The following is a 25,049-nucleotide window of genomic DNA, read 5'->3' as shown; positions in this document are numbered from 1 at the left end:
CCACTAGGGAAGTCCCAAGTTTATCCCCATTTTGATGATGAGTGAATAAGTATCCTACCATCCTGGTAGCCTTCATTATTTATTCTAGAATCAAAAGCTCCGTTCATTCATTTATTTATAAAGTGTTTATTCTGCAACAGGTAGTAGGCTGGGCTCAGCACATGTTGGGTATATTACAAACTCTTGGGGGGAAAAATCACATTAGGTACTGGTTAGTAACACAAGGGTATAATTTCTCAACTTCTCTTCCAATTTTTCCAGTTATCTGTCTATCCTAGTTTTATTTTAAAAAAAAGTCCTAAACCATCTGCTGACCCTCCCTCCCTGGCTTCTTGGCCTTCCTGATTCATCTTCCACTCTCAGCTTCCCTCACCGCACCTACCATACTGGCTTTCTGACATGACCGAAACATTTCATGTTCCCACTTCAAAATCTTTGTAATTGATATTTTCTGTAACTCTTTCTTCTCAGATGTACGCATGGCCTATTCATTCACCTCTTTAAAATTTTCTCTGGCCTCAGCTGCGTTCCAAAGAGTGCTGACCTCTAACTATTTGTCCTTAGTTGGCTTCTTGATTAGTCTTTAAGGAGAGGGCAGCTTTGAGGCATACTCTTGCTCTGTTCTATATTAAGAATTTCACCTTTATTTATTAAAATATTACAAGTGGTTGGGAAACACCTAACCTTTTACAAACATAATTACATATCAGTTTTTATTTAAAAGGATGCTTCAACATTGATTATTATGATATTCTTTTCTTCATGATATTCAGAATATAGGGAATTGTTTTGCTTTGGTGGTCACTTGTATTTCGTGCCAGCTGCCAGCCTGCCTCTCAGCTGCAGAACTAGGATTTGAAGAACTAACAGCTAACAGTTTTAACCATTGCAAATCTTATATTTTAATACTATTTATCTCCCTCTGATGAGTGATTGACTGGCTTAAGCGTCATTTCTCCCCTCCCAGCTAGCTAAGATAAGGTTTTGGTGAGTATGTCTTCTTTAAAATCTTGCTCTACGTTCTGCTCTGTCTACCTCACTTAAACCTGTTTTGTTAAGATTTAGTTCTTCAAAATACTTGTTCTGGCAAGAGCGTTGTGAGATTGGCTTGTGAGTTACTCCTTGTGGAAATGTATATCTTTTTCTGGGAATATGCATTAAGAAATATAGATATGTTCATATCCTCTGATTTCAATTTTAGAATTGTAGCCTTTGGAAAATATACATATTGAAGTATAGAAACATATCTCTGGGTGGTAGAAATTCTGAGATTATTTTCTTTCTCTCATTCTTTTCTGTCTCTTCCAGGTTTCTTCAGTAGTCACCATCTTTCCTTCCTCTTTGGTTCTCTTCTTTTTTCTTTTCTCTATTTCCCCTCAGTACTTTATTGCTTTATTTCTCTTAGTATTAAAATGTTTAATGAGGGAGAGAATGTATGAGAAATCTCTGTATTTTCTCTTCCATTTTGTTTTGAACCTAAAATTGTTCTAAAAAATTAAAGTCCTCTTTTATAATAAAAATAAGCAAATAAAAAGTATGAGACTTTAAGTAGAGGAGGCTAAGTAAGTTTTTGTTGGGATAATATTTGTTTCCTAGGAACTCAATAAATGTTTACTGAATCATTTTTTTGCTTTGACTAAGCAAAGATCTGGAGAAGGCAATGGCATCCCACTCTAGTACTCTTGCCTGGAAAATCCCATGGACGGAGGAACTTGGTCGGCTGCAGTCCATGGGATCGCTAAGAGTCAGACACGACTGAGCGACTTCACTTTCACTTTTCACTTTCCTGCACTGGAGAAGGAAATGGCAACCCACTCCAGTGTCCTTGCCTGGAGAATCCCAGGGATGGGGGAGCCTGGTGGGCTGCCGTCTGTGGGGTTGCACAGAGTCAGACACGACTGAAGTGACTTAGCAGCAGCAAGCAAAGATCAGTCACTCAGTCATGTCCAAGTCTTTGTGACCCCATGGACTGTAGCCCTTCAGGCTCCTCTGTCCATGGAGTACTCCAGGCAAGAATACTGGAGTGGGTAGCCATTCCCTTCTCCACGAGATCTCCCTAACCTAGGCATGTTTACTATTAGTAAAGAATCTTCCTGCAATGAAGGAGACCCAGGTTCAATCCCTGGGTCAGGAAGATCTCTTGGAGAAGAGAATGGCTACCCACTCCAGTATTCTTGCCTGGAGGATTCCGTGGACAGACCTGACGTACCAGGACACACCTGAGTGACACTAAGCAGAGGTTCTTCTGTGTATGAGAAGTGGGCTGTTTCTGTTTTAAGCCTGTATCCTATGACCTAAAAATCAGGGAAACTATAGAAGCATTAAAAAAAAAAAAGAAACATTTCTTTTGATGAATCATTGTTTTAGGAACTAAAAGTGCTTTCAAATTTAAAATATTTTAATGCCTTCCATTTATGTGAAACTATTAAGTATACTCTTAAAGAATCTTATATGATACTTGTTTTTAAAACCCCTTCCCAGAGTATAAGAACTGCATCAACTTAATTTCTTTGTTAGGTGGAAGGCATTGAAGTGTCCCGAGGTGTAGCACTTACATTGCACAGGCAATGGAATCGTCACTGCTTCTTATGTACTTATGTTGTTAAGATTCAGTTAAGTGTTTATTTCTTCAACAATGATACATGTCATGATTAGATTCCCACAGATATTTTTTAAGATGTGCTCCTAGTTGGAGATTTTTCTTGCTCCTAAGAAATTTAATCTTTCTTCTTCATTAGTTATTTGAATTGTGTGTTAAATGTCTTATTTTAGCTTATAAATCACCACAGTATCCAGGATGGTTATGCCCATATTCATTTTTTTTTTTTTTTCACAGCATGGATTAAAGTTGTTTAAATACGTTTTCTTTCTCCGTCAGTGGCCCCCCCTGGAAGCCCTGGGCCCATTACTCGGCACGGGTCCTACGACAGTTTAGCTTCTGACCATAGCGGACAGGAAGATGAAGAGTGGCTGTCTCAGGTGAGACTCGGAAACATCGGGTCTATTAAGGTGACAGAAAACAGAGCTCCATTTCTCTCTCTTTATTCTCGAAATTAAAAAAAATTTTTTTTCCTTAGAGGAAAATGGGCAGAATTCGGGTTATTTTTAGGATCATCAAGAATTAATCATCTTTCCATATTAAGAATTTCTCAGAAATACTGCTGCAGGGCTACATATACATATATTTTATACACACATATACATATATGTGTGTGTACATTAGCTTTCATGCAGAGAACATAAAGTACGAATATCTTTCAAACAAGCCATTTATATCCCCCAGAACCCTGGATTTCAGATGGACTGTTTGGATTAAGATAAGAACTGGCCTGGTTAAAATGGTGAAGCCATTCAGCAATCTTCAGGCTTTCTTTTGTGGAGGCAACATTTTCTGAAGACTGGGCCCAGACTTTGATTAGGGAAGTTCTGCCTCCTAATTTGCCCAAGTGCTGGGCTGGCCTTCCTTTCCTAAGCTCTTGTAACATGGCTTCCAAGGGTCTCCAAACCAGTCCTGTAACAGCTTCCACTGACCCTTCCTCCCCCTGCCAGGTGAAGCTGTCTTCATCTCAAGGGCTTTGAAATAAAAGATACTCGGGCAGATTTCAAAATGATGAGATTACAAGTGACTTCATTACAGATGCTGTTATGTCTGTTTCAAGTCTGACATCACTGGGCGAAGTTAATGACCGGGTCTCGGATTACCAAATCCCGCGGCTTTTCAGCAGACAGGTGCCTCCTAGGGGCCCGGGTGCAGTTTCACTGCTTTCTCAGGGAGGAGAGCCCAAACTACTAAAGGGAATCTGGAAACCAGAGAATGAAATTATTTCTAGGTGACAGACATTTCATCACACTGAAAATACTCACAGGAAAAGCTCCTTTAGGTTGCACATGGAGGTGTATCCTTTTTTGAGGATACCACAAACGAAGCTTTTAGAAAAAGGATGCTGGCAGAGAAACCACTGTCCTTCACTTCAACTTTTCAATTAGAAAAAGGGGTAATGTGTGCTGTCAGTGTGAAAGTATACACAATATGTTTGTACCGCACACAACAGGAGGATGAGCTGGAACATCTGGCCATCGCCTCAGTGAAATTGCACAGGCATCTGTTTACCTCTCGGCTCTGTGACACTGATGGTTTTGAGCTTAAAATACACAGCATGCTTTATCTGTGGCCTCATTTATGTTGCTGAATACAACTCCTTGAATGAGAAATCACTGTCCTAAATCTGAGTCGTTTTCTCCCCGTGATTAGCGGGAATGTGGATATTGTTCCAAGACCATGGTGCTTTTGCCCGTTAGGACTTCACAAACACGGAGCTGCACTCCGAGAACCTTTTCAGTTGTGTTTTGTTAAGAATTAATCACCACAATCAGAGAAATGTGATTAAATATAGAAGAACTCAGGGCAACACTAAGGCCCATGGGAAGTCAGTTCTATGAACTGTGTGTATAGACGTGGATGTAGCAATTATAAGACATTGAGAAATAGTGTCTCACCAAAGGTTTGCATATTTAGTCTCTCATTCAAGTCGCTCGTTTATAAAATCACATGTTTATTTTTAGGTTTTACTGCATGTCTTCCTCTCTGCTTTGTCTAATATTGGCAACATTCCCTGCCTCTTCCATAGAGCATGAAATTCATAAGGCATTTTGGTATTACTGTTCTGCAGCATTTAAAATACCTATGTCAACATTCATGGGAGCTGAGGAAACACTGTAGTTAAGAAATGGTATTTTTGAAGACAAATCTAGTTTGAGAGAAAATTTGTAATCCTGTCTTCTTTAAAAGTGAATTTGGGGGAATTTTGAGGGAAGTATAGTAAATATTACAATATTTAATTGTGGAAAGAAACTGGCTGTGAGTGTTAAATTATTTCAGACGTTTTCTTATCCTTGGATAGTTGAAGAACAACTTCGCATTTGTTATGAGCTTAGTCCTCAGTGAAGGAATTACTTTTAATATGTGGATTGACAAGTGTAGTGTTCATTGCATGCCCGCAGAGTGATAAGGACTGTCTAGAATGAGTGAAAAAAGTAGTCCTTAGGCAGCTGATGCTAGGTGTATGAGGCAGGCAACTGGGCCTTTTATATTCGTGTGATTTTTGCGTTGTGTGTGTGTGGGCTGTGTGTGTGTGTTTATACACATACAAACACTAAATGAATTTTTATTATATTATGACAAAAACCAGTAGATGAATGTAGTGAATGTCTATTCAGGCTGCTGTTGTCACAACTTTCTGATTGTGGATGACACCCTCTCCCTCTCCCACTGGGTTAAGATGGGCTTCTTGGAGAATGTGAGCGTTCAGAGATGAGATGGGGGGATCATGAAAGGCTCTCAGAGGGTGGTCATGATACATCTCAATCATGATTTCTGATCTGTTCCAGGTAGAAATTGTAACGCATACCGGACCCCACAGACGTCTGTGGATGGGTCCACAGTTCCAGTTCAAAACCATCCATCCCTCAGGCCAAACCACAGTCATATCATCCAGTTCATCTGTGTTGCAGTCTCATGGTCCAAGTGATACTCCACAGCCCCTTTCAGATTTTGATACAGATGATCTTGACCTCAACAGTCTCAGGTAAGAAATAAGAACTAGAGAGAGATTTGACCAGATTAATATGTTCATTTGTGGTGAACATCTTAGATAATCTTTACATTTCCCCCCTTTACACTGTGTCATGTTGCAGAACACATGTTGTTGCACTGTGACTTGTGATTCATTATTAATCACTGAGGATCTTACGTGAGATCTCATCACCTCCCATAAATATTTGTGTTCTAGATTGTACTTTCCTGGATCGAATATTCAGTGCACTTTTAAAAGCCATCCTATTTTATGTTGCCTTTCTCGTATTTCTGATTATCCTCTCTCTCTGTGTTTTCATCATATATATTCTTTGATCCTCACTTGTAAGAATCATTATACAAAGTTTACAGAGTATGCTTTTTATTTTTAGGTTTTTTTTTTAAACATAATTGAGAACTTTTTGACTTTTGCAACTTAAATTTGCTTAGCAATTTAATTTGTTATACCAAGACTTGACATATCAAGGTACAACAGATGATGAAGGGCCCAGTCTAATGCAATATGATTTCCTTTCTTTGTGTTCTTTTCAGAAAAATTTCTACATTATATGTTTATTTCAATCTAAAATAACCCTCTCACTTTTTTCTTGCATCTCTTTTTTAAAAAATTGTTTGAAAAATGTGTTCCAATCATATGTTGGGAATATGTTTTTATTCTACTTCTTTGTCAACATTAGTCACAAATTTTTATACTGTAAGTATACAAATATATAACCAATTTTTATTCTTTGTTAAGGCAAAAGCTGTTGTAGAGGTGAATTAAGACTAGTTTCTTCTTTCTGTTCAGTTGCTAAGTCGTGTCCAGATCTTTGCGACCCCGTGGACTGCAGCACACCAGACTTCTCTGTCATTCACTATCTCCCGGAGTTTGCTCAAATTCACATCCATTGAGTTGGTGATGCCATCCCACCATCTCATCCTCTTTAAGAACAACTCATGTAGTGCTTCCCGGGAGGCACTAGTGGCGAAGAACCCACTGCCAGTGCAGGAGACATAAGAGACCCAGGCTCGATCCCTGGAAATGTTCCCTGGAGGAGGAAATGGCACCCTCCTCCAGTATTCTTGCCTGGAGAATCCCACGGACAGTGGAGCCTGGTGGGCTGCAGTTTGTAGGGCTGCAGAGAGTCAGACACGACTGAAGCGACTTAGCACACATGCACAGGGAATGAAACATGTCTCCTGTAATACCTTTTCAAGTATTTTAGTTTTCTTTCGCTTTTTATTTCTTCACTTTTTTTTTTTTTTGCTCTTTTGGGTCTATTATATTTTCTTCAGCTTTCTAGAAATAGAACTTTTCTTAAGTTGTGAGGCAACTCGGTGGATGCTGGACCATTTTCCCAGAAAGCAGTTATAAAGTATGATCCATTTTCAGGAAGTCAGGCAGAGTCAGTTCTCAGCTTAGTGATTCAGTGCATATTCATCTGTTTTTGTAGGTTATTCTGTTGCTTAAATAGTAATAAAATGGACCTATAAAACTATGTTTATTCTCTTTACTATTTACAAGATTCTCAGCGACCACCCTCCCTGCCTTTTTTTCTGATGACTGTCACCTGCTGTTCTGATAAGATCCTGTCCTTTTTCTTTAGAGAACATCTCCAGTTCTGTACACCCAGCTCTGTTCCTTTGAATTTGTTAAATTTTTATTTATTTGGCTATGCTGGGTCTTAGTTGCTGCATGCAGGATCTTTATTTGCAGCATACACTTAGCTGTGGCATGTGGGATCTAGTTCCCTGAACAGGGATTGAACCCAGGCCCCCTGCATTGGGAGCGCAGAGTCCCAGGGCTGGCCCTGTTGCTTGGTTGTGGACCTCCTCTAGCTTTCTTCGTTACCCCTTATTTCAGATGCAGGTCTTTGTCTAAGAGCTCTCTAACTTGCTGCTTCCGACAGAGCTTTATTCCTGAAGTCCTTCTAGAATTTTCCTCAGGGACTTTTCCTTTTTCTTATACTACAAAGCTCCTGGTATTTATCTTTAAATTGTTTATATCCTATTTGTTGAGCATGTATAAATACTAGAAACCTTTATATTAGTCCCAGGTTTATAATTTTGTTGTATTTTGCTTGCAGTTTATATTTAAAATTTTGAGCATATGAGCCCTTGGTAAGATCTTAACCCCATTAGAACACAATTTTGATGAAAAATTCAGACTTATCTCACATTATTTCAATTACGTGTCCTGTTTAGTACCATTTCCTGCCCCACATCCAATTAAAAATCCCACTCCTGATATTCTCCTCGTCTCTGGGCGCCATCACTTTATCCTGGCTCCTTACGTCTGGTTCTACAATTCTTTCGGCATCATGGCTGCTGATTTTACTTTCTCCTTTAAATTGTGAAGTCTTGTTTAGATCTTTTGGTGCAACCAGCCCTTCACATCCAGTGCCTTCTGTACCCCAGATCACCGAGAATCAATATGATGCTGCGATAGTCTGCCTTCCTGTATCCTCACCAAAATGGCAACTGTCAGGTGTGCTGTTGGCTGTCATATCCATGAGGGGATCAGGAATGGCTAACCTCAGAGTTGTTTCATCACTCAGTTGTGTCTGAGTCTTTTATGATCCCATGGGCAATAGCCCGCCAATATCGTCTGTCCGTGGGATTTACCAGGCCAGTATACTGGAGTGGGTTGCCATTTCCTTCTCCAGAGGATCGTCCCGACCCAGGGAACGAATCCATGTCTCCTGCATCGGCAGGTGAATTCTTTACCACTGAGGCACCAGGGGAGCCTGGCTAATCTTAGAGCTGCTCCTTACTTGGAATAGGGATTTAACATGTAGAAAAAGGTCAATGAAATATTTATGAATAGACCTGAGAAATAGATAATGTAAAAGAATGAGATATAAAACCTAGTTTTCCATTCAAGGTTAGCTCCTGGGAAATCAACTTCATTTCATTTTTTCATCTAGTTAATTAATACATCCATTGTTTGATACATTTTATATATGTATGTTGTGATCTTTCTGTGTGAGAACATTTAACTTCTACTATTTCAGCAAACTTCAGTATTATCAAAACCGTAGTTACTGTGTGATACATTAGATCCTCACACTTTAATCATGTTATTAAATGATATGTAATGAATATAACATAAAGCGCAGCGTACAGTTCAGTGGTTTTAGTGTAGTCACTATGTTCTGCTGCATCCTCCTAATTCTGGGACATTTTCATCACCCCTACCAGTTTGTTTTTATTTTTGTATTTTTTTTTATGGAAACATTTCAAGCATATATAAAATTTGTAAAATTAAGAAGAATAATAGACTAAACCCCTGTGTATCTGGTGCCTGGTTTCAGTACATCAGTTCTTGGCCAGCCTGCTTTCATCTAGCCCAAAGCACACTCCACCCACAACCCTGGCTGATTCAGAAACTCCAGTGGTATAAATTGAATTAGTAATAGGAAATTTATTAGCCCACATAAGTTATTTAGACTGGGAGGCAGCTTTAATTTGCATGCACTGAGCATATCTAACAGACTAGCTGCTTGTTTTTCATTAAGACCCAGAAAACAGCTCTTCTAGAAACTTGAAGTAAACTCTTCCTGTTTTCTTATTGGCCCACGTTTGCTTAGACCCACTCATTGCAGACCTAATTAATCTCACCATGAGACGATGGGATCACCATAACTGGCTTGGGAAAATAAGCTGATATAGAAGGGCTACTGGGTCGTACACCGCTAGAGCAGTGATCAGTGATTAGCATACCAGCATTTCCAACTTCCAGTGCTAGGTCAAATGCATTTTTCACCTCCCTCCTATTTCTTCCTTTCATACAACAAACACATACACATTCCTACTGTGCTTTCAGTGAGGACCCTTTTTCTACAGTCCGTAATTGAAATGTCAGGCTTCTGTAATGTCTCATGGTGCTTATCAACTTATCTTCATCAATATCCTCTATAAACTCCATGCATAAGCCAAATCATGCTCGTCAAGATGACCTGCATTTATCATGCTTGGCCACAAATCCAGGGGTTTGCTTTTTCTACTTCTGTCTTTAAAGGGATCTTCTTGCTCCTTTGCATATAAATACATCATCCTAACACTGTATAGAGGTCCAATTTCTGTTCCAGCTCCACAAAATCCTCTCACTCTGCTGTGGACCATGCATTCATTCCCTCATTTCCTCTTTTCAAGCTTTTTTTACCTATTTCATTCATTTTCACACTAGTTTTCCTCTGCATCAGTCTTGAATGCTCATGTGCTATACCATGTATCTGCACACAGACTTTGCATTTTGTGTTTTGTTTCTGCTTGTTCCTAGAATACTAGTGACACATAACTAATACTCAACAAATACTTATTGAATGAATGCATTGCCAAAACATACACACTTAGACTATTATGGTAAGTCTTTTTTCCTTTAAGTTGCCTGGGCCTCTCAGCTCTTTGGGCCATACAGAAATCCTTCAGTGAATAGTGCAGAAATACAGCTGGAACTAGACTCTTAGCATTAATAGATTTACCATTCCCAAGCAACTTAAACTCATATGTAGTAAATTGCAATTTTGCTGACATTCTAATTGATTCTTACATGCTAATTAGTGATATTGTGGAGGTAACTCAGTTAGAGTGTAGAGATTTTAGCTAACCCCCTGGCAGCCACATCCCAACACAGCTGTGTTATCCTGTGTTGTTTTTCAGTCGCTAAGTCATATCCGACTCTTCGCGACCCCATGGACTGCAGCATGCCAGGCTCCCCTGTCCTTCACTATCTCCTGAAGTTTGCTCAAACTCATGTCCATTGAGTCGATGATACCATCCAACCATCTCATCCTCTGTCACCCCCTTCTCCTCCTGCCCTCAATCTTTCCCAGCATCAGGGTCTTTTCAAATGAGTCAGTTCTTCACATCAGGTGGTCAAATATTGGAGTTTCAGCTTCAGCATCAGTCCTTCCAATGATATTCAGGACTGATTTCCTTTAGGATGGACTGGTTGGATCTCCTTGCAGACCAAGGGACTCTCAAGAGTCTTCTCCAGGACCACAATTCATAAGCATCAATTCTTTGGCACTCAGCCTTTTTTATGGTTCACCTCTCACATCAGTACATGACTTCTGGAAACACCATAGCTTTGACTGTATGGTCCTTTGTCAGCAAAGTGATGTCTCTCCTTTTTTAATATGCTGTCTAGGTTTGTTATCCTATGCTTGTTGCCATATGTAAAATAATTTTCTTTAAGGATTTTAAGGGAGTGGCTCAAATTTTTGTATCAATTGATATCTTTTAAGGAAGGCAACGATTCTATTCATGAATTTGAAGATTCTTAAAACTCTTCATCTTCCTTTTTTAACCTTTTATTTTGTATTTGAGTGTCACTAAAATATAGTTGTGATAGTTTCAGGTGCACAGCAGAGCGACCCAGTCATATACATTTATCCATTCTCCGCCAAACTCCCCTCCCATCAACTTTGAGCAGTTTCCTGTGCTATACACTAGGTTCTCATTAGTTATCTGCTTTATACATAGTATATATGTTAGCCTCCGTCTCTCAACTCATCCCACTTCTCCTTCCCCACCTTGGTGTCTATATACTTGTTCTCTTCATCTGTTGCTCTACTTCTGCTTTGCAAATAGCTTCCTATGTACCATTTTTCTAGATTCCACGTACACTTTTCAGATGTCCAAGGATTCAGCATAATTTGTTTTGTGTCTTCTCTCGTTCCATTTCATTTGCCCCTTTGTAAATGAATATCCGTTTTTCAACCCCTTAAGCTGTTGAAAACCACACAAAGAGAAGAAGGGGTCCAGAGTGTAGAGAATACTGTGCTTTAAGTCTTTTGCAAGAGCCTTAGGGACTGCAGTTCACCCATTTGCCTTGTTTTAGAGTGAATGGTTCTTTAATGGACTGGGCTATTCCAGCATTGCCGATTTAAGGTCTGTTGTAGCATGGGACAGTTTTGATGCTGGTAACATATGTGAATTAAATTCAATTGCATTGCAGGATCCAGCCAGTCCGCTCTGACCCAGTCAGCATGCCAGGGTCATCCCGTCCAGTGTCTGATCGAAGGGGAATTTCCACCGTGATTGATGCTGCCTCAGGTAGAAGACTGCATACAAAATGTTTAATGGCTTTTTCCCCCATGCCTTTTTAACTTCTTTTCTTGCAAATGTAGATACTGTATATTTCTTGCCATCTTTCTCTTCTCTTGGGGAAGGAGGATGAGGAGGGATGGCTGCATGTGAGCAAGCAAGTGTGCGTGCACATGAGTGTGGCAAGTTGTGTGTGTGTTTATGTATTAAAACAATACTGTGCCTACATTTGTTGCTAAACAATGCCATGCATTTAAATATTGTTAAGGTTGGTGAATGATACCATGGAGTTGGCACTTGATTAAATGTAATGAACACAGTATTGAAGGCTACAGGGTTGATGACTGTTTTGGCCTTTGATCTCTCAAATGTGGAAAAGCAACCTTGACAGAGAACGTAAATACAATATATGGATTCAATTTACTCAACCTGTGGAGTATCAAAGTGCCTGATCTGTGGAAGCAGAGAGTCCAACTGCTATAGCCTAAATGGCTTTATTATTGAAAGCATGAAATTTAGAAATTCATTAACTTAAGTCCGTCTAAAACAGTTATTAACTTCCTATCCTTGGAACCAAGCCACGAATATGTATCCTTGGTACCTGGAAATAGGTCTTTGCCTCTATAGGTGATGGTTGCTAAATTAATATTGTAAAATTGTTTTTGGTCCCATCTGCCAAATAACAGAACTGTTTTCCATGATACATTTTCTCATCTCTAAATGCAGTGATAACAAAAGTAAGGACAGTGATGCTTTCTATATGGCACAGCTGTGGAGCATCTGAAACTTGCATACAGCAGGGTTTCATCAAAAAAAAGTCTCTTACAAGTAGAATTATTAAACACCCGGCATTAGTCAAACAGTTGAGTCAGAGAGGATTTTAATCTATAGCAATTTCAAAATCCCTGGAGACAGCTGATCTGATTGAGGCTTAAACTGTGAAAGAAAATGGAAACAAACACAAAACTGATTTGTGAAGGCCACTTTTAAAAGACCAAAGCTTCTGTTTCTGATTCTGTCTCTGGACGTTTCGAAGTTTGAAAGCTAATGGGTTTTGTACTTTTCCTTGGCTTTCTGAGCTGTTTGTCAGTGGATTGCACTTTGTGTCTGAGCGCACGGTCCACGTTGAGGGCTGTGCTTTCATCCTTAGTGTAAACTTGTATTTTAGAGGACTCATACTTGTTCCTCAGCTTTAGCTTGGCAACCAGGGCTGTCCCCTGGAAACCAGCACAGCAATATCTAAGGTCCCTAGACTTGCACTGCAAGAGATATTGAGATAGGTGACTTAATAAATCTTTTTGATAGTTTCGGTCTGAGAATGCTTAACAGATCCTGTTCATATGGAATTACCATTTACAACTGTGAATCCTGGAAATGATATATTTTAACCTGAAGTGTTTTATTCAAGATTACAGTAGCAGGCTTTGTTGATTGGGGGGTTTGTTTTTTTATATTATTAAACTGCCATATTATTAGAGTCAAGTAACTGGCCGTTGGTTAGATGAAATGCACGTCACTAAAGCAGTTGCCATATGTATTATTAAATGTGCCATATTCAATGCTATAGTCTGGGGAAAGACTGTATATATCATATAGCACTATCTCAACTTTAGCTCTTTATAAAGTTCTCTCATGCCACAGAGAGGAATTTCAATGAACTATTGATTCCATAATTTTGTTTAACTCTGCTGCAAGAAGAGTTTCCTGTTGATGTTTGAGTAAGGAATAGATCGTATGTCTTGATTTATCAACACTTAGGTTTCTATCAGTGAAACACACAGCAGTTTCTCGGATGTTGTTCTCCCAGCTCTGAGCCTCTGCTTGACTTGTCTTTACTTCTTGGTGACTAAGTTCCATTATTTTTCTCAGCCTGTTTTCATTGCAGAAAATCATTAGCCCCTTTCAGAATGACAGCCAGAGCAATGAAATGCGTGTGCTTTCTCTAGCTGAGCTAAAGAACACCATAGATGAGGAATTAGACTTCTGTGAGTTATTTTCCACCTCTCCAATGGTCTGGATCTCTTTCACTGATCACATTTTTTTAAGTGGGCAGATAATATTTTGTTGGCAAAACTTCATCGATTGTGTCTAGTGGGGCCACTATTGTAACAGTGTTACTTTTCTATTGATTTAACAAGATAAACTATAAATGATTTGTTTTTTTTTTTAATTTATTTTATTGAAGTACAGTTGATTTACAATGCAGTGTTAATTTCTGCTACACAGCGAAGCGATTCAGTTGTACGTTTCTTTTTCGTGTTCTTTCCCACCGTGGCTTATCGCGGGATACTGACTGCAGTGCCCTGTGCTGTGCAGTAGGACTTTGTTGTTTATCCATTCTCTATATAATAGTTTGCATCTGCTAATCTCAAACTCTGATTTGGGTTCTTTATGAAAAGAGGTTTATAGGGAAATTCTGTTTTAGATTCTTCTATTAACAAGAGTCTAGTTGCTCCTGAACCAGGAAATACGTCTCTGATTATGACCCATGCCTTGGAGTCAGCTGCTTGTTATGAAGATGCTAATCTGGAGTTTTGATTGCCTTTGCTTAGAGAGGTATGACCAGTGTGGCGCCTCCTCTTATCAGGGTTCCTTGCTTTGTGTCTTACCTTTAAACAATTTATACAACTAAACATATTGTCTTTTTAATTGTTCCTGTGGCAGACTTTGTAGCTATCCCTTTATTTTAGTGACAGCTCTTGCTCTGTCTAAACTAGTGGTGGTGTAATTATTGTTCATCAAATTACTTTTCAAAGGAGTAGAATTTAAAAATACAACTTGATATGACCAGATCTTCTGATGGCTATGACCATCTTCAAAGTGAAAATATTATTTACACCTTGGATCTGTATGTTCTGCTTTCAGTATCTGTGTGTCCCACAGTGTTACTCTACTGAAACAAAAATCAGTGGGACATTGTGCCACTCTTGCTGGCAAATTCTTACAGAGACTCTTGATTAGGTGGTATGTTTGTGCTTCACTCCTTCACACAGAGATGTATTAAACTACAAGTTTTTCACTTAATAACTTAGATGATTTAGGCATAGTGTAAATTCCATACCTTTAGGTACCTGTGAACAAGTTTCTTGCTGTCTCTTTATATATGTATATTTTAGACTCAGCAGATCTATAATTGTTTTATATGTAGATGCTACTTCCCATGTCGTGTTTCCTCTGATATTTGGAGACTGAAAAAAATACTACCCTGCCTCAGATTTCGAAGTTAATTGTCAGAGGTTCCCTTCTTGTCTAAGGAGAATGCCATTCTGGAAATGGACTTCATAGATTTGCCTATACACACAGGCTACCCAGAAAAATGAGATCTGAAGGAACTGCTCCAGTTTTCCTATCCACCTGATTAACATCAGCGTCTGAATCAGACAGTATTTCTAGACAACGCATGTCATGATTACTTCCTGTTTTCCCCTTTGTACTTTTCTTTTGGTTAGGTATCTAAGAATTTCTTGCTTTTGTTTGTCCTTTGTAACCCGTGTCCTTCTGGTAAAGGTGTAGGGCTGAAAGGGCAGGAAGGTAGAAATAGTGTCAGGGTCCTGTTCAAACTTTGTTTCCCACTTGGGTGGCTGCAGTTCTTGTTTCAAGATGTGCAGGCTGCATAACTTGTTGGATAACTTAATAACAGCTCTAATTGCTGGTGAGTCATCCACGCAGAGCCTGGAAAGATCTGGTTCGTCCTAAGTTTGTTTGTCCTCGTTTGTAGTTTTACTATGGAAATTGGTGTTTACCAAGAAAGAACTCAAAGCAACTGAGATTCAAAGACAAACTTATGCCCCACTTGTATGAAGAGCAGACATCTTTGTCAGACTCTACTAAAGTAAACATTTTATAGAGAAAATGTTATTAGAAGTGGTGAGAGCAGCTTGGGTGTACATTCCTGAGCAGTTGACAGGAGGGGAAGGGAAGCTGTGACAGAGCAGTAAAACAAGTTCTTGTTCTTTCCAGCATGCTTTGATACATCAGGTATTGGTGCTACCTCACACACTCCACTAAACAGGGACAGAGTTGCAGATCTGGTATTTGTTGCTGTTCTTGACTCAAGAGAAATGTTCTTTTTTCTGTACAACTGGAGTCATCTAAATGATTTCTAAGGACTTAATTAATTCAGGCTTTCAGCACCCAATTCTTGCAGATATCTAAATAATTTGTTTGCTTGAAGAAAACCCAAACTGGTTTGATTTTATTGATTTTATAATGATCAATTGTGCCTACTTTGTGTATTTGGCATTTTGTGCTGCTGCTGCTAAGTCACTTCAGTCGTGTCCAACTCTGTGCGACCCCACAGATGGCAGCCCACCAGGCTTCCCCGTCCCTGGGATTCTCCAGGCGAGAACACTGGAGTGGGTTGCCATTTCCTTAAAAGAAATTATACCTATTAGAAAAGTATGGTTGGGTAGACAACAAGGATATTATTACAGCAGCCAAATCTCTGCTGGAGAGAGATTCTTATGGAGGCATGGTTTTATCTTACAGAGATTTCTCTGATGCACTGGGGGAACTATATTCCTAAGGGCTATATTTCATGTATCTATAGTTGCCATTCCAATCAGAGGCATACAGACTTTGTTATTGTATCTTAAAGCCATCAGGGGCATAAGAGATGCTGGTGGTAAGAGCAAAGGGATTTATAAGAAACACCGTTCAGTCTACCGTGGTGAGGTCACTTAGCTCCATGATTTTCATAACAGGTGATAGACACCATGGTATTATAGTCATGGTCTTGAACTCTTGCTAAAACCTTCAACAAGTCATGTTTCCTACCTAGCTATTCTTCTCTGCCTCTGTGAAAAGAATGTAAGGGACTTCCCTCGTGGTCCAGTGGTTAAGACTCCCTGTTTCCACTGCCGTGGGCACGGGTTCAATCCCAGATCAGGGAATAAGACCCCACATGCCATGCAGGATGGCCAAAAGACAAAAGGAAAAAAAAAGAATTTTTTTCCCTTTATAAAAATTTGCTGTACCTTTTTGGGCAGGAATATGTTCAAATTATTTCCTAAAATAACTCCCAAATATAAAGGCTATAAAGTTCTTTTGAAATATTGAGCTATTTAGATGATATGGTTTTCATTTAATAGAGTTCCAGATAGTCTTTGTGATTATAAGGTGACGAAAACTCCAGGCATACTTGTACCTTGGGTATTCAAAGCCTTTGTGGAATCAGTAAGAGGATTAGGGATGAGGGTGAAATTAAAAGAAGGCTTAGTCCTGACCTGTGAACAGAGTCCCTTAGAGGGGGAAAAAGGAGGTCAGTAATTTTACTGTGACACTATTTATACTTTGAACAGTAAATATTCAAACTAAGATAATTAAGGTTGGCTTTTTCATTAGAAAAGTGGAAGTCTGTGCCTTATTTCAGCTCTCATCTAGTGAACACCTACTGCCTCTATAGAATCAAAAGTAAATTATAGAGATTAAGAACATAGGGAAAAGAGCTGATTTCCCATCACAAAAGTGCTCAGTCACATCTCTCTCCTCCTGATTTAAATACTCCTTTCATTCTTCTTTCTAATATTTATAGGATGTTAGAAGATGAAATTCAAGTTAACAGTGTGGAAAATTTTAGCTCAGCACAATTAAGGAAAAAATGATTGCCCCACTTGAAGATGAAAAAACTGTAAACAGAAGTAGAAGAAGCTGTTGGGAAAGTTTTTTTCTGATGACACATTGCTTCTTTGAATAAATCTTTGTGTCAGCTGAAAGCTCGCCTTGGCTTTCTCTGTTGCAAGCACCAAGTCCATGACATGCCTTTAAGTCTTTCCTAAGCGTTTGGAGAAGGAATTGATGGAATTCTCCCTACTGTTGATATACCAGGGTACCACATTATTTACATGAGACTTTTGGGCCAAAAGACCCAACTTTTCTTTTTTGTACCGTTATTACTACATCTTTAATACAAGGCTGGACTGTTTATGTAGTCTGTTGCCTGAGACTGTGGTGGCAGAGGGACAATATTGGGGGCAGTATTAGAATTTGTTTAAGTCTGAACCGGGGATTCCATTTGTCTTAGTGACATTAGTGTCAAACTGTTAGTGCCACACTATTTTAAATTGTGTCCAAGAGCCTGAGCGGCTTATGCTTATAGGTGCCATCTATGAACTTAGAAACAAACAAAGGAGCCTCTCTCCACTGACTGTGTAAGCCCAGTGAGCAATTAAAAAGCAGCCCGGGACCTCACCCGGGCAACTAGTCGGAACCAGAGCTTGGGGTATTCCCCTGGATATTGTTGAAAACTGTCAGAGAAAAACTAAAGCAAATAATCAAAGTGGAAATAATTGTTCCTGGGAACAGTTTTGTTTTTGAAGCTTGAGGCAGTGGAAGGAATAGTGACTAGTCACTTACAGATCTTTGGTTCTAGTCTCTGCTCTGCCTGGAACTAGCTCTTTAAGAAATGGCTTCAAAACCCAAGGCTTACTTCTATAAAATGAAGAAAAGAATTGAAGTAGGTTATTTGCAAAGTTCCTTCTAGCTTGAAAAATTGATACGTGTATACTTTAGATCATCTTTGAAGGATTTTTTTTTAATTAGGGTATGGTTTACATATAGCAAAAATGCACATATCTTAATCATACAGCTTGATCAGTTTTTATACCCAGATAATCACCACTCAGATCAAAGTTAGACTATTTCCATCATTTCAGAAAGTTCCTTTATTCCTCCTCCAGTCAAGACTACCTTTGACCCAGACTATGACTTTTATCATCGTAAATTAGCTTTGTTTATATTGAACTTGAAGTAAATAGAATCATTCTGTACATTCTCTTGCATCTGGCTTCTTTTGCTTAATTTAATGTTTTTGAGATTCATTCAAGTATTACAAGTATCGCTAGTTCATTTTTTTACATTGCAGCATAGTTTGAATATAACACAGTTTATGTATCCATTACTCTGTTGTTTTTAGCTTTTGGCATATTATTAATAAGGCTGCTATAAACTTTGCTGTATAAGTCTTTTTTTGACATAGTCAATTCATATCTTCTGGGCATGTACATAGGATTGGAATCGCTGGCTCAGAAGGTAGGCATGTGTTTAGCTTTATTAGGAACTGCCAAGGAAGTATTCCAAAATGACTATACCATTTTTTCATTCTTAACAGCAGTGTGTGAGCCATTCTAGTGAATGTAAACTGTGGTCTTAATTTGCTTTTCTCTGATGAATACTGATACTGGGCACCTTGCATGTACTTACTGGAGATTTGGATATCTTTTGCAATGTATTTGTGAAGTCTTTCATCAGTTTTTATTGGGTCTGTTGTCTGTTGAGTTTCAGGGGTTCTTTACTCTGGATGAGGCTTTTTGTTGGATATTTTGCCAGTATGTCCTTTCAATTCATTGCCTTTTCACTTTCTTATTGGTGTTTTTTGACAAGCAGAAATACATTTTTTCCATTATTTTTACTTTTATGTGTTTCAGTGCTTTTCCTTACTAACTATATGGTTCTGGCTTTTGCATTTAGTCTATGAATCTTTTCAAAATATTTTTTATTATGAGATGAGGCAAGGATCAAGGTTCAGTTTCTTCCAGATAAGTGTGTTCCAGTACTGTTCATCAAAAAGATTTTTCCCCCAATGAATTTTGACGATACTTTTTAAAAAAATCATATTTTTCCTGGATTCTCTATTTTCTTCCATACACACACACACACACTCACCCCTGTCTTTTATACCACTATCATACACTATCTTAATAACTAGCTTTTTAGTAAGTTTTGAAATGTAACAAATTAATGTCTCTACTTTTTCCTTTAGTCATTTCTTGGCTATTCTAGAATATAAAATATAGATTAATGTATGTCTTTACATTTCCATGCACGTACATATGCACACACATACCAGCAGATGGTGTGGTCCATGGACCTCTCTGAAAGTGTCCAATACACTTTCAAGGGGTCAGCGAGTGAAAACTATTTTTATAAATATGAATTCATTTTTTGTCTTTTTTTGCCATCTTGACATTCAGTATAGATGGTGCTGAAGCAGTGGTGTATAAACCTGATGGCCTCTTAGCGTGGTAAAAAGCAGTGGCACCAAGCTATGCTCATAGCAGATGCAATTTGCTCATAGTTTTAAAAAAAAGGATATAATTACTTAAGGCTTTCTTGATACAGTAAACATTATTAATTTTATCAAACTTTAGAAGCTAATGAATTTTATTAGATTTTCATGTTTGTGTACTTTTTAATGTTCTATGTATCATAATTGAATTAATGCACACTAGTTGTCTTGAGGGAGTTGTGTGTTTGTTTTGCACTGAACTAGCAACTGTTTTCATGGAATGCCATTTTACTTAAAAGAAAAACTGAAACTTCGTTCATTCAGACATTGGTATTTGGTACAAATGTTCTCAAAAATGAACAAAGTAAACATGTCATTTCAAAAAAAACAAACTGACAAATATTTACTACCAATCATAAAATTCTAGTCTTCAATTGAAAATTAGAAATTTGGAAACCATGTATCCACCAGTCTGCATAACAGGTCCCATACTTAAACACATTTCTGATGAGATAGGTGGTGATACTACCTAGTATGATATTTTATGTCATAAAATAAGTCAACATTTGGAAGATATGCAGTATTTTCCAAATGACTGGTCTTATAAAATTATGTATGGTAATGGACTCATTTCAAGTGCAAGACAGAACAAAGGATTTTAATACGACAGATTGCAGAAGTTAATTGGTATGGTTTCAGATATCATTGTAACTAGCACGTTAAGTGTTCTATCAGGGAAGAATATCCCCAGAATCTGATAAAACTCAGAATATGAATACACGCAATCCTTTTCCAATTCCATTTCTGACTTACATCAATATATGGAGAAAAAGCATTTGACAAAATCCAACATTCATTCATGATGGACTCGCATCAAAGTGGGTGTAAGAGAAGCATAATAAAGGCCAGTTTTGAGAAACCCTCCAGTTACATCTATTCAGTGGTAAAAAGCTGAAAGTCTTTCCTTTAAAATCAGGAACAAGACAAGGATCCCCACTCACTCTTACCACTTCTATTTAACATAGTATTGGAAGTCTCAGCCACAGACATCAGACAAGAAAAAGAATTAAAAAGCATCCAAGTTGGAAGGGAAGAAATAAAACTGTCACTGTTTGCAGATTACATGATACTATGTATGAAAAAACTTAGTCTCCATCAAAAAACTATAATAAATGAATTCAGTGAAGTTACAGGATACAAGATGAATATACAGAAATATGTTGCTTATTCTATAGACTAATAATGAACTATAGAGAAATTAATGAAACAATTTAGAATGGATTAAAAGTTGTAAAATGCCTAGAAATAAATTTAACCAATGATATGACCATAGTGGTTAATATCCAAAATATATATATAGCGCTTACAACTTAATATAAAAACACAATTTAAAAATGGCAATAATTAGCCTCCAATTAAAATAAGTTAGTTTTTTAAAAAAGAAAAAAAAATGTGCAGAAGACCTGAATAGGCATTTTTCCAAAGAAGACATACAGATAGTCAACAACCACATGAAAAAAAGTTCAGCATTGCTATCAAAGTGTAAGTCACTCAGTCGTGTCCGACTCTTTGCAATCCCATGAACTGTAGCCCGTCAGCCTTCTCAGTCCATGGGATTCGCCAGGCAAGAATACTGGAGTAGGTAGCCATGCCCTTCTCTGGGGATTCCAGACCCAGAGATCGAATCCAGGTCTCCTGCATTGCAGGCAGATTCTTTATTGTCTGAGCCACCAGAAATCAAAGGAGAAATTCAAATCAAAACCACAGTGAGATATCATCTCACAGCTATCAGAAAGGCTATCAATGAAAAATCTAGTCAAAAATAACAAATGTTGGTGATAATGTAGAGAAAAGGGCACCCAAGTAGACTGCTGGTGGGGTTCTGGTTTGGTGCAGCCACTACAAAAATGGTATATATTCCTGAGAAAACTAAGACTAGAACTGATCCAGCGGTTCTACTCCTGAGTATATATCTGAAGAAATGAAAATACTAATTCAAAAAGATACATGAACCTCAATGTTCATAGTAGCATTATTCACAGTAACCAAGATAGAGAAGCAGCCTAATTGCCCATCAGCAGATGAATGGATAAAGAAGATGTAGTATGTATGTACAACGGAACGTGACTCAGCCATAATAAAGAATGAAATTCTGCCATTTGCAGAAATGTAGATGAACCTGGAGAGTATTATGCTTAGTGAAATAAGACAGACAAACACTGTATATTATCACTTATATGTGGAATCAAAAAACAAGGCAAATGAATAAAATAGTGGTTACCATTAAAGAGAGGGAAAGGGAAATGGGCAAGATAGAGGTAGGTGGGTAGATTAAGAGGCACAAACTACTATGGTGAAATACACAACAAGTATATAGCCATTATTTTGTAATAAGTTTAAATAGAGTATAAAATATTGACTCACCATGTTGTATACCTGAAACTAATATAGTATCATAAATCATCTATACTTCAATAAAAATTCATATAATATACCTCAAAAAAAGAAAGCATGACTATCATTATTTGTAACGTTTCAAAATTAAAATTTTAATGGATTAACACAAAAATGTTTTCAATATTGATAGATATTATCACATACAAAAACTCTTTGGATTCCTATCTTTAAGTACACAAAACGGTCTTAATTCCCCCAAACAACCATCATATTTATATAATATATATACATGTATGTATGTATTATATGTGTATATCTATATACATACATACTACAGATTAAATGTATATTCATCTCTACAAAAATTTAGATGAGATTTGAGTCATTTTTCATTGAATCTGTGGGTCACATTTAGCAGATTTGACATCCTAACAATATGGACTCTTTCGATACATGAATCTTGTATAGCTATCCATTTATTTTGATGTTTAGTCGCCAAGTAATGTCCAACTCTTTTTTTTTTTTTTTTGGCTATTAAAAAAGTTTATTTAACAAAAAAAGTAAGAAAATGTACACAACCCAATTTTTCTGGTAGTAAAATGTGGAGAGGGGACACATGGAAGCGTTGATTTCTCTGGTGAACACAGCCATTGTTCATACTCGTTCCAAGGCTTCTAACATGATGATACTATTTCCTCGTATTACCACCATTCCAATATTGTTCTGTTGCCCACTAGTTGCCATCTCCACACATTCATCTATCACAAGATTCATAAAGGGATCAAATCCCCGCAATATTCCTTGGACATGTCTACCACCATTTAATTTCAATGATAACTTCTTGTCCATAAATTTCTTCAACTCGGGAGGGTGTGCTTTGCTCATGTCTACTCCGCGAGCTCAAAGGAGCCTCCACAATGTCCAACTCTTTTGCATCGTCATGGACTGTAGCCCACCAGGCTTCTCTGTTCATGGGATTCCCAGCCAAGAATACTGGAATGGTTTGCCATTTCCTTCTCCAGGGGATCTTTCCAACCCAGGGATCAAACTCGTGTCACCTGCATTGGCAGGTGGATTCTTTACCACTGAGCCTCCAGGGAAGCCTGGTGGTCTTCTTTAATTTCTCCTGATGTTTGTTAACTTTTAATGTAGGAGTCTTACACATATTTTGTAACATTTATTTCAGTCATTTGATGCTTTAATGCTATAATGAATAGCAGGCTTTGTTTTTCAGAATTTTTCCATAGTATATAGTATACAATTTTTGGGGGGGGGGCAGTATATTGAACTAGTATCCAGAATCCGTTATAGATTCATGTATTAATTTTAGTAGATCTGTTTGGATTTTTTGCTCAGCAGTCATGTCATCTACAAATAAAGATGGTTATATTTTTTCCCATCTTTACACCTCATTTCTTTTGCCCCTCATTGTATTCGCTTAGATCTCTAGTATGCTGAGTAGAAGTGATGATATTGAAAGTCTTGTCTTCTACGTAATCTTATAGGGAAGTGTTTAACATTTCACTGTTACATATAATGTTAGATGTAGTTGTTGTTTTAAATGAAAACTTAACATTCCTCTATTGTGTCATTCCTATACTGGAACACCTGAATCCTTATATTGTATTATTCCTACATTGGAATAACAAAAAATGGACAAAATCCATAAAAGAGCCCAACTGACTTTCTAAAATTGAAAAATATAATTTATTAAATAAATAAATTATTGAATGGGCTTAGCAGCTGACTATATGAAGAGGAAGATAGAATCAGAAATTCAAAAACAAGTCAAAACTTACTTAAACTGAAGTGAAGAAAGAAGAAAATGAAATACAACAAAACTCAGTGTGAGAAATGTATGTTGTGGTATTTACCTGCCTAACGTACATGCAGTTGTTAGAGATGGATGGAAAAAAAGCCAGGATAGGGCAAAATAAATAAATGATGGGCTGAATATTTTCTAAAGTTAATTAAAGACATCAACTCCAATTTCAAGGTTAGCTTGCCCCAAGTAGGATAAATACAAAGAAAACCATATCTTGTCATATCAGCACCCTAATAATCCTGAAGTCCACAAATCACAAAGCAATTTTAATTTTCAGCCTACCATATTTCTTTATTTCTTAGGTTCATATTTGGGTGACAGTTTAACATTTTGACAAAGTTAGAATTATTTTTAAGTTTCTTTGACAGTTTGAGATACCTGTCTCCCATTCCTCTATGAGGAATCGTCAGGATGTTTACCATTAGATGGAAGTAAGAAAATGGGGAACTAGTATTTATTTATAAACAGCTACGTGCCTAACAACGTGTTAGATGTTTTCACATGGTTTATCTCATTTAATCATATTTCATTAGGATCACAGATCCATTTCAGAAATATGCAAAGAGTGGGATTTAAGACACCTAGTTCCTGATACTTAGAAATACTTAGAGTGCATTATGGTGACACCTCAGATAAGTCCAAACCTCTTTTTACCCTGCCTGATCAAATATTCATTTCAAAACACTGTATGCTGAAATGAGCCACGTGGGAGTTGAAGAGAATCAACTATTCAGGTGGTGAAAATGTGTGAATGCAGCTGGCAGATGAAGCTCCAGAGTGATGAATTCCCAGCTTGTCCTTATTGCTTCAGGCAACGACTGACAGGCTGACTGGTCATTGGCTTTCCATTTCTGGCACTGATAGGACTGAAAATGCTGAGTGTCACAGATACTTAAAAGCTGTCCCTGTTAGAATGGATACAAACAGTGCTGGAGGGTCCTTCTTGCATAGAGCTGTAATCAATATGGTCTAGAGTTCTTGACCTGAACCTATAATTATCTGGTTGTTGTAAAGGTGGCTTATTGTTACAGAAAATGCTTATATTCAGAACTTTGGGGCTAAGTTGTGAATGGAGCGAAGGAAAATAGAGGCTTTGTCCCTCCTTCTCTCCTTCCTAGTATTTAAGAGGCTATCATAATAACCACAGATCAGGGCATTCTTAAAGGATTAGAACATTGTATCTCTAGGATTTTGGGGTG

At 37.8% G+C, this 25,049-nt stretch overlaps 2 protein-coding genes across 11 annotated transcripts in view; one reads left to right on the top strand and one right to left on the bottom strand.

Moving 5' to 3' along the window:
- Positions 1-25,049, top strand: part of BCAS3 (BCAS3 microtubule associated cell migration factor) — a 586,592-nt gene that overhangs the window by 292,355 nt on the left and 269,188 nt on the right. For all 10 annotated transcript variants that reach the window (XM_059878411.1, XM_024980624.2, XM_059878412.1 and 7 more), the window contains 3 exons: positions 2,879-2,979; positions 5,389-5,585; positions 11,535-11,632. In XM_059878411.1, the coding sequence (XP_059734394.1) occupies positions 2,879-2,979; positions 5,389-5,585; positions 11,535-11,632 (396 nt within the window). The remainder of the gene's footprint in view (positions 1-2,878; positions 2,980-5,388; positions 5,586-11,534; positions 11,633-25,049) is intronic.
- Positions 22,560-22,939, bottom strand: LOC107131494 (small nuclear ribonucleoprotein G). Its single transcript, XM_015458530.3, has one exon. The coding sequence runs from the start codon at positions 22,908-22,910 to the stop codon at positions 22,680-22,682; it is 231 nt and encodes a 76-aa protein (XP_015314016.1). The 5' UTR covers positions 22,911-22,939; the 3' UTR covers positions 22,560-22,679.

This window comes from Bos taurus, chromosome 19 (genome assembly GCF_002263795.3).
Source record: "Bos taurus isolate L1 Dominette 01449 registration number 42190680 breed Hereford chromosome 19, ARS-UCD2.0, whole genome shotgun sequence".
Taxonomy (NCBI): domain Eukaryota; kingdom Metazoa; phylum Chordata; class Mammalia; order Artiodactyla; family Bovidae; genus Bos; species Bos taurus.
The sequence above is the reverse complement of the archived record's forward strand: the minus strand, read 5'-3'. Positions and strand labels throughout refer to the sequence as shown.